The sequence below is a fragment of the Blennius ocellaris genome (assembly GCF_963422515.1).
Source record: "Blennius ocellaris genome assembly, chromosome: 16".
Classification (NCBI taxonomy): domain Eukaryota; kingdom Metazoa; phylum Chordata; class Actinopteri; order Blenniiformes; family Blenniidae; genus Blennius; species Blennius ocellaris.
The window spans coordinates 7,455,095-7,465,504 of record NC_137665.1 but is presented as its reverse complement, the minus strand read 5'-3'; the positions used below and the strand labels follow the sequence as shown (position 1 = coordinate 7,465,504).

The window sequence follows — 10,410 nt, the reverse complement described above, 5'->3', positions numbered from 1 at the left end:
AACTTTAAAGAACGTTAAAACCCATCCAAGGAGTACTATCATTATTATTATCAAAGATGCCTAAATATTCTAAATCAATCAGCTTTTGCTAGATCATCCATCAGATGCAAGCAGTATCCAGTTTGCTGACTTATTTATACTGCATGAGGAAATAAAAAGAAATAAAAATGCATGCCCTATACGATCCAAGTTACTTCACCTGCCGGTCAAACAAAACACATCAAATGAATGTATTTAATAATCTGAGACAGAGTGGCTATCTCTTACACCACTAATGACGTCCTGCATAGTAGCTTCCATTTTCTAAAATTCAAATATATTGAAAAAAATGTTCTCCTTAAAACATAATTTGTAATTTGTCATTAACTGGAAGAGAATTGCATGCGAACAATGCTCTGTTCCAACTGGCCTCTCTTAAATGGCCTTCATGTATTTTATATGTTAAAAACACAGTAAAATGACAAAGAAAATGAAAGTTGTGGCAGTAACGATTGTTGTGTCATTGTTAGCCCAACATTTATAAACTGCCGTCCTGCTTTATTTTGGTGTTTTATGACAGTGCCTCATGAAAGTGTGGCTGCATTTTATTACAGCTGTTACTTTTTATTGATACCAATAATAAGAATAGGCTCTTTTTTCCCCCCCAGTGATGTGTACAGTAATACATCAACATATGATAGAGCTTAACAGCAACATAGTACATTCGTGACCACAATTCACAACCACCCCTTTAAATAGGAGCAGTCGTTAATCAAGCCAGTGACTTGCAGTGTCTGTGTAAACAATGTGATTTCAATGGTAATAAAATTCATGAGCACACGCACACACACACCCCCACACACACGCACACACGCACACACACACAGCTTGATTATTCTCCTATAGTGTGTTTCTGGCTTTGCCTTTTCCACGTCTTATAAACTCTGCATGCATTTCCAGCAAACAGCTGCACAAGATCACTTGTATGGAGGAGAAGTTATGAGTGTCATTTGCGGAGGCCGCTTGCCAAGCGAGAGAAAGAGGGAGAGCATGAATGAGCGAACGAGATGGGGGAGGTAAATAGAGCGCGAGGGGGCGGATTGAAGGTCCTAATGTTACATTTTAGCAGCAATTTAAAGATGTCATCAACCCCCAGGACGTCACTGGAAAGTTGAAATGTTTTCAGGAGGAGAGATTCTTAATATCGGGGCCAAGATCACTATTTATCCATGTCGGAAGAAAAAAAAAATTAAAAATGACAAGCTTGTCTTCTGTCTCTCCCAGTTTCTCCTCACATAACTGCTATAATTAAAGAGGATGGTCACACGGGCCTTCTACGACTCTCCAGATGTTTAGAGGTCACTGCAGTTTAAACACACACACTCATCCACACGCACACACACACACACACACACACACATATCAGAGAGTCTCATAGTGCTGTAGAGTGAAAAGAATTACAAATACATTCACGTGGACTGATTCGTAGCTCTGAGTGTGCCGTCGTTCGTTTTACGGTGAAAGTGGAAAGAATGTCGGAGAGGAGGGAAAAAAAAAAAGTTAATAAAACTGTTCTGAATTTTTCATAACACTGTCTAAACATCGGTTTAACACAGAGGATGAAGTTTCAAGTAGAACAGAAAGCCATCCGTTCGTCTGTCAGGATAACACATCGAGCCACGCTCTCTCTTTGGTGACACTGCTCTCATCGGATAGTTTATCAAGGCAATGTTCTCAACAGCTGACGTGAACCTCTCGGTTTGTATGTATTGGAAGGAAGCACATTTTTCTTCCTCCTGCAGAGAGATGATGAGGCAAGTCCTTACCACCATTCAATGAAGACGTATGAGGAGCCCTATGATGACATATGTCTCACTTGTTTTGGAGCTCTTAAAAGCTTGCCCCAATAACAATGTTGTGCCCTCTAAATGTAAATAATTGCTCATGCAGGGATATAATATTGCTTAATATTTGTAACCGCTGATACAAATGCAACATTCACTTGTTAACAAAAATTTAAATAAACAACAACAACAAAAAAAAGACCTTAAAGTTACCAGTAATCCAGTAACCATCATCTCCGTTCACACTGGTGGTTTGAATTTCATGTTGAAAATGTCCTGCTCAGACTTGAGATTTGCTCATTATGAATTGATATTCAAACGCATTTTTTTGTTGCGAGAGCGAGTCCTGTGAATCTCTGCCTCCTTTTTGACCCGGGGGGGTCAAAGTCTGCAGGAATTCAGCAGAGTTGGCTCCGACCCTGATGTGACCCCTGCCCACAGAGCCTGTGGAAGAATGCCAAGCCAGCAGCAGCAGACTGGAACCTGAAGGAGCCCCCGGACCGACGCGGCGGCCGGTGATTGTCCGAGAGGAGAGCGGCTTTTTGACCTCTGGCGTGTCAAGACAGCAGACCCGTTCGCGTCGAAAGATTCTTCATGTTCTGAATGTTGAAATTCAACATCCTGGTAAGGCAGTGTTCCACTTTTGAATCACGCGAAAGGATCGCGTGACCTCGCTCAAGAGAGTGAAACAACAAGCGGGGACTGTGGAGGGAGGGGTCGGAGGGCTGCACGCAGTCCAGAAACCTCACAGACACATCCAAATATTTTCTCGTTTAACATGAGCCAAAAATAAACAAAAAAACACTCAACGCTCCCTGAACACTTCACATCAGGTGTGTTTCCGAAAGGTGAAAATGTCCCGGGTTTTGGAGCCTCTCTTGCCCTCGAGGGGAGGTGTCGGGGTGGAGTTCGGCGAAGGCGTGGACGACGGCGAGGGGGACGAGGGCTGGGGTGTGGAGGTGCCTCCATAGGGGCAGCTTTGCGAGTCCGGGTGTTCACCTGAACACTCCACAGCTGGGATGTAGCGACTGTCCCACATGCCCGGGCCGCACAGCTTACAGAGGTCGTGCAGGCTGCAGGGGATCCGGGCGAGGAGGCGGAACTGGTAGAGAAGGCTACGGGCCTGGAGGATTCCAATGAAAGGTGGAAAAAATGCATATGGAAAAGAAAGGAAAAAAAAAGAAAAGAAGAGAGAATGAATGCAAAAACACTTAAACATTCAAATAAATCAGGAGCGTTGACTCCGAGGCTAAAGATAGCAAGATACTGTCAAGGTCAGCACGAGGCGGTGTTACCTGAAGCTAAAGAGCCAGCGAGCCTGCTCGAAGAACATCAGATGCAAAAATCGCAGGCAACAACAAAAGGAGTTACACCAGCTGCATGCTAACATGAACCCACTGCCTGTGGTTGCAGCAGTACTAACACAACATCCATAAACATGAGGGCGCAGGCACAGACACAATAGCAGGGATACAGCTCATAAATCCTCCCCATGGCACGGCAGCATCGCATTCAGTACCTCAAGGCCTCTGCGGGCACATTACTGTGTATCAGTTGTTTTTGCCGCAGCATTGGGTCGTGGCCCTTGATGTAAGCACATCTGGGTTTGGGAGTAAATGTGCAGTTATGCAGCAGTCTGCACAGGAATTTTTATGTGCATGATCTTAAACCACAGATCAATTTAAATGGGTTTTATTTAACAGGAAGGGCCACATTAAAATAAAAAAAACAGTCCTTTTGGAACAAATAAAACAAAGAAAACTGCACTGTTGTTGTTTTTTTTTTTACCTTCCGGAGTACCAGTTCTCCATTCATGTGCATGGAGAGATTGCTGAAGTGGAGTAACATTTGGTCGGTAGCGAGCTGCTGCTCGGTCACGTCCTCTCCATAGAGAACAATGATGGCCACACAAAGGAAGAGGTGGAAGTAGTCCGTCTGCAAAGAAGGAAAGAAAGAGATCTGTGAGGAGGTCAGGGGTAGACGGTAAACGCAAGAAAATTTACTACTCGGTCTATTATCTGATGTGACTGTAAAGGACAACGTGATGTCGGCTCGCTGTGCTTCTGCCGTGCTCTTCCCGCAGGGAACAACGTGAAGGTTATCACCGAATGAGAAAAGAACAGATAAACACAGCGAAACCAACAGAGGTACAGAATTTGACACAGAGATTAAAGCATCAATTTGAATAAAACGGAAAAAATAAAATATATTTAATGTGAGTAAATAAAACTTAATTTATTTTCATTGTTAATTTTTTGTTGAATCTAAGTTAATGGGCCCTCAGAATTATAAGCATCTTTCCTTCACCTCCTCAATACTGTAACACACATGAATTGATGCCTCTTCCCCCTCTTGTGTTTTAGCCCGACTGTTATTTGGTACTCAACTGTCTGACGTAAAGTTTCACCCTCCTGCCGAGGATGTACCCTTACCTACGGTGCACTGTGACCTTCGGCTGGGAAAAGCAGCGCAGAAGATGTATGAATGGATCAGAAAATAGACATGTGAAATGGAAAGAATGCTGGCATTAAGCTCTCAGAAGAATCTGATTTTGAGTCATATTTCGAAAGGCCAGTTTGACTCACAAGAACTAAATAAAGACATCTGATTTTGCCCCTTATTTGGTGCAAGACTCAGGTAAACCAGAAGCTGCAGGGCTAAAATCTCTGGATGAAAATAAATACTCCATTCAGGGTGAGAGGGAGATGAAGGCAGGGTACATGCTGGACAGCTCAAACACAGAGCGACGACTGATGTCTCCTCTTTAAAACAAAGAGAAATCAGATATCAGAAGGTCGTGCTTTTAGCCCATCTGCTACATGGCTCTCAACTGTCTAAAAACCAAGGTTTCCACCCTCCTATCTTCTCTATCACCACCTGTAGGTGAAGATCTGAACGTCAAGCAGGGAGTCTGAACAGATGGCAAGAAGCACCGAGGCTGATATCCAAACCCTGCCTCGGAAAGACGAGGTGTTAAGCTGTGTCTCACTGCAGGGAACACGAACCAGATACAAGTTTACTGGAGCACGATAAAAGACACCAAGAGGTGCAAAAAAACAAAAAAAACAATCGGCAGCCGCCACGCTGACTGAAGGCCGGCAAATCTAATCGATGTGCACTGCGAGACTGACTCTGTTATCTAATCTGAAAACAGGGTCGTTGCTTGTTTTTTTGCGGGACTGATGTGTCACCAAGTTTTGACGAGGCACTAAAATTGTCAGGAATGTGAAAAATGTGGTACTCTAAATCACATTACCATTAAACCACTAAAGCCCTTCAAGACAGAGCACATTTTATAGGCATTTAGCAGGATTACAGCAGTCTCTGATGGGAGGCTTTAAAGGAAAAAACATGCCCCCTGTCTGTTGCAGACAATGTGGCTCATTTTGATCTGTCTCCTCAAAAAAAAAAAAAAAAAAAAAAAAATCACTAAATTATGGAACTGTATTGAAACTCAACAACGCTGTACGCTTTCTTTGAGCACAAGACACTGCGCCCGAACCTGGTAGTGTGCCCAGCAAGCCTCCCACATGCGCAAGGCCTCGGTGTCGGGGAATTCTCGCTTGAAGCACAGCAGGATCCAGCGATGGCAGAAGAGCAGCTGGAGGCCGTCCTCGCCCAGCCGGGTCAGGTGGTGGTGGAAGCGGGGCAGCATGAGGCGCAGGATCTCCCGCAGGTACATCTGCAGGGCGAGTCGGTAGGGGGTGAACAACAGCTCACAAGTACACTGAAAGTTCTCGTTTGACATGTGCCATTTGGACATAACTACAAGACACTAATGACAATCATACAGAAGCATTGCTATTTGTTTGACGGTGTCATGAATACCATTTTTGCTATTATTTGTGACTTTAATGACTTAATATACTGAACTACAAGATATGACGCTTCCCATTCAACTATAAATGATTCTTAAAATATATATAGATTTAGTTTCCTTTGATGTCTTGGCGTTGTATGAAATCTTTGAGGATCTAAATGGTTGGAGGCGGGCGGCAGTCTGCAACCTGCAGCTCTGGAGTCTCTCTGCAGCAGCTCAACTGAAATATGCATCACATCCTATTATGGTCACCTCACTGGCGCCCTCTCGCTGCAGGTGATTAATGTTGAGTTTCCGACTGGCTCTCAGTAAGCTAACCATTGATTTTTTTTTTTTTTTTAGGTCGTACAGGAAAATCCAGTTTATTTTAATGTGGATGAACTTATTTGCTTCACGGTAAAGGTTAAATATGTTTAGCAGCTCCAGATGAATGTTATTTTGTTGAAGGGTGTCCCTTGAATGTAAAACTTGGAGACAGTTAAACAACTTTAACTCTTTTATGTAGAATTTTCCTAGATGTCATAAATGGTGTGGGAGTTATGCCATGAGAACTAATTCCTGTCAGCAGCAATGGGACAAGTTTAAAATGATTAGAAAATAGCTCTAAAAAGATAATTTGGCTCAATAATATGCCAGAACCAACAAAATTGCTTGATGCACAGGTTGTCAAAATTTCCTAATTGTGCACATTGAGTCCTTTGTTAAGCTCCGTGACCCACAGTCACCCATAACACTGCTTTCCACAGAGAGTTCATAAAGACAATTAAAATTGTGGAAATAAATTGTTCACACAATGTGCGAAAGTAAACTTGTCAGAAACTGTTTATAATAAATACACTTGAAAAAAAAAAAAGGGGGGGGAGGGTGAGCCTGCATATGAGGGTAAATGATTGTGTAGACATGAAATGAGCGGTGGACATATTCAGACATTTTCCTGAAGAAGGAAACACTCACCACGGCTGTTTAAAAATAAAGAAAGCTTAAAGACCCTGTGAAATTATGTAAGCGACATTTGTTTTCTGCTTATTTCTGGTAAAATTCTTCAAAGGATGTGTTTCAGATTTGATTGATATTTTCAGTAATTGATTACTCAGAATGTTGGCCAGATCTGTTGGTGGAGAACAACAGAGCCAGAAGGCTTTATGTGCCTTTCTACTGGATGCAGAATTAGTAAAAGCCCTCCAGTGCAGGATGGATCATCAGACTTTGCACCCCGGAGAAAAGGAAAGAGTTTGATATTTACATTTACAATCAGCCCCAAAGCCAGGAAAATGCCCCCCCCCCCCGCCCCCCCCCCCCCCAGATTCAAATGAGGGTAAATTCTTCACTTCCTTTTGTGGAAGCTTTGCAATCATAACGTACAAGGGTTAAACGACTTCACGATTACGCTCCAAAAGGTTGTGAGGTGAGGGGCCATGTTTCTGACTGTTGTCTACCACCAAGCCATGCACAGAACCTCCTACCAGGCCTGGCTTCTCCATGTCTTCATCGCGCGGGGAGCTGATGAAGATGGTGTTCTCCATGAGGCCGACGAAGCACCAGAAGGTGTCGCTTTCATCCTGGATCTCGGTGAGCAGGGGGGCCACCAGGTCAGACATGCCCCCTGGCAGTAACCCATGCCGGGATTAAACACTGCATAGTTGAGCAGAATTCGCCTGAGCAAGCACACCAGAGATGTCTTAGTGCTGCTGTAAAATCCCAGCAGAAAACACAGCAGCGCTTCATATGAGCAGGCAATATAGAATCGTAAACATCTCAATTCTTTTGACAGCCTCCATGCGGCCGGCCAGACCAATGGAAAGTACAGTCCCACCCTAACACTTTGGATACGCCAGAATGTGTCTCAGCATTGCCGGTAATGCCCAGAAAAACACGACAATCCCTGCTTCAGTTGTTGCTATGCCAACTCCTCTGGTAACCAGGGAGCTAATTAATATTATTCCTTTTTATTTATTTTTTTTAAACATGGCTACAACTTTGAAGAACACACTTCCCTGGCAGTGCTCATACAATAGTAAGTATTGTAAAAACAAAGGGAACACCCTGAGGACATTTTATTGTCGTAGTGCAAACACCAAAGTAAAATAAAAAACAAAAACCGATGGGCCGAGAGAATGACTATGAAGATTTGAGGGTACATGTTCAAATAAAATAACACACTCGGATTGATTGATGCTCAAAATATGGGAGATAAATGTGAACGAATGAGATAAGGCCTCTCTGGACGTACAAGCATCAACTGCCTCAGACACAATCTAGGCCATAATACCAAGACAAATACCAGGAGCCACGATGAGAGTCACTAAACTAATATGCTATTTAAATCCTCTTGCTCCTCGTTTAGGAAGCCATTAGCTCTGAGTATGCATCAAAAGTGCCCAGACGGCTTAGTCAGAGTCAATAAAGCAATGAAACTCATTTGTGTCTCCCCAGGGTTCAGAATATGAAATGAATAGGTACGCCTGTGCATCGGTGCCGAGCAACGGGAGCGATAAGGATGGATCGGGAGAAGGTGACGGGGAAGAAGCCTGACTGGAGGAAGAAGATAGAGATGAGAGGGGGGGAGGGGGGGGGGGGGACTAAAAACAAAGGAAAGTGAAGAGAGGCAGTCGGTCCTGACCTCATGATCTCTACATTCGGGTTATTCTCTCCTCTGAAGAAGTGGTTGCTGCGGTCCGTCCTCACCACGTCTTTATCTACCGTGAACTGACCTTTCTCCAGAACTCACTGTGCTCCTCTGGGCTCATGGACAACCTGAGGGACGGACGACGGACGGACAGACACACACACACACACACACACACACACACACACACACACACACACACACACACACACACACAGACACAGACACAGACACAGACACAGACAACAGACACAGACACAGACACACACACACACACACACACACACACACACACACACACACACACACACACACACACACACACACACACACACACACACTGATAAATCAGAACTAAACTGTGGCACCATTAAGTGTGTCTCACTTATCTTGGATTAAAAATATATCAGCACTTTGGTTTTAGGAACATTTTTACTGCACAGTCTCTCAGGAAATGCTTGGTAATCAACATAAAAACAAACATGTATTGATTCAGCTTTGTCCCAAAGGTTGCTCAGGTGTAAAACACAAACACTTAGCTGCAAATTAAGTTAACCAAAAAAAAAAAAAAAATGTGGGTGGGCAAGCAGTGGACTAAAGGACATATTTTACCATCAAGGGCTCCACTGAGGGTAATACCACAACCATAAACCCCCCCCCCCCCCCCCCCCCCCCCCCAGCCATCCCCCTCGATGTTAGGGACTACATTAGCAATGTACTCTGTGTGTAGCACTCAAGTCTTAACAAGCAGAGGGGATTTAATTAACACTGTTTGTTTTCCATGTGGCCCCACCAGGAATAATGAGCACACAACCTGATGCAATGCCATGCAACTGTTTAGTTTCAGTGCAGTGTGTTTGCGTTGCCGGGCCCTCCCCGGCCGCCTTCCTGCATGACTCCTCCTCAGGAGGACGCGAGTCACAACTTCAGAACATGTTTTCTTCACTTTATGTTTTGTGGTTCAAAAAGCGTACGCAAAGAAAATATGCAGTTTATGTTGGAATAATTCATAGTTCAAACTGTTAAGGGACAAATATGCAATGACCGGCAATGTGATGTAGAAGAAGAAGAAGAAGAGAAGAAGAAGAAGAAGAAGAAGAAGAAGAAAGAAGAAGAAGAAGAAGAAGAAGAAGAAGAAGAAGAAGAAGAAGAAGAAGAAGAAGAAGAAGAAGAAGAAGAAGAAGAAGAAGAAGAAGAAGAAGAAGAAGAAGAAGAAGAAGAAGAAGAAGAAGAAGAAGAAGAAGAAGAAGAAGAAAGAAGAAGAAGAAGAAGAAGAAGAAGAACAAGAAGAAGAAGAAGAAGGAGAAGAAGAAGGAGAAGAAGGAGAAGAAGAAGAAGAACAAGAAGAAGAAGAAGAAACAAGTATTTGTACTGTGTTTTACACAAATAAGAGACCGAATCTGTTAGACGAAACACATTGAAAAAGAGATTGGTCAATATTAAAATAAGATGCAGACCTCAGGATTATATAAAAACAGGGAAACTCAAAAGTATTACGATGTCAAACAATACTGGCATTTTTTAATGTCACAACTAAATATTATGTTTGGAATTGAAAAGAAATGAAATGAGGAAAATGAAATGAGTCATCCACAGAACCGTGTTTGATGACTGCTCTGACAACTGTTCACTGTTTGTAGCGTTTTGAAGCAAAAAACTAAAACCTCAATATACACGCTCTGCTTCGTTTGTAACTACACAAATGGAAATTGCAGAGTTGAAAACATAGGAGGATGCATGAATATCTGTGAGGATTTACTGTATAAATAAAGGGAACATCTCTGATAGACTAAAGCTAACTTTAAACATTAAATAAAAACAAATAAAACACTTTATCTTCAAACCAACCTAGGCAGTGTGTTGCATGTCAAAATCAAAAGGCATTAATACATAATTCCTTCAGTTATTTGTTCTATTTTTTCAGTATATTTATTATAAGGGGGAAACCAATCATTAGAGTGCAAACAGCTTTTCAAATGTTTGTCTCCCACTGTCCCTTTAACTCCCCCCCCAATTTATTTGCTTACACAGCAGCTTTATTCATTTGAAATTCATTTTTCTCACAGGAGCTGCCCTTGTCAATTTCAGCTGCTTAGTTATTTGCTCTGAGGGAAGGACGCATGGAGAGGAGACGAGAAACA

At 42.8% G+C, this 10,410-nt stretch overlaps 1 protein-coding gene across 1 annotated transcript in view; it reads right to left on the bottom strand.

Moving 5' to 3' along the window:
• Positions 1 to 537: 537 nt before the first annotated feature.
• tbc1d16 (TBC1 domain family, member 16) overlaps positions 538 to 10,410 on the bottom strand; it is a 21,777-nt gene continuing 11,904 nt past the window's right edge. Inside the window, 7 exon segments of the mRNA XM_080512227.1 lie at positions 538 to 2,946; positions 3,612 to 3,758; positions 5,326 to 5,505; positions 7,107 to 7,244; positions 7,247 to 7,298; positions 8,264 to 8,354; positions 8,357 to 8,397. Of these exon segments, the coding sequence (XP_080368353.1) occupies positions 2,653 to 2,946; positions 3,612 to 3,758; positions 5,326 to 5,505; positions 7,107 to 7,244; positions 7,247 to 7,298; positions 8,264 to 8,354; positions 8,357 to 8,397 (943 nt within the window). The 3' untranslated portion in view covers positions 538 to 2,652.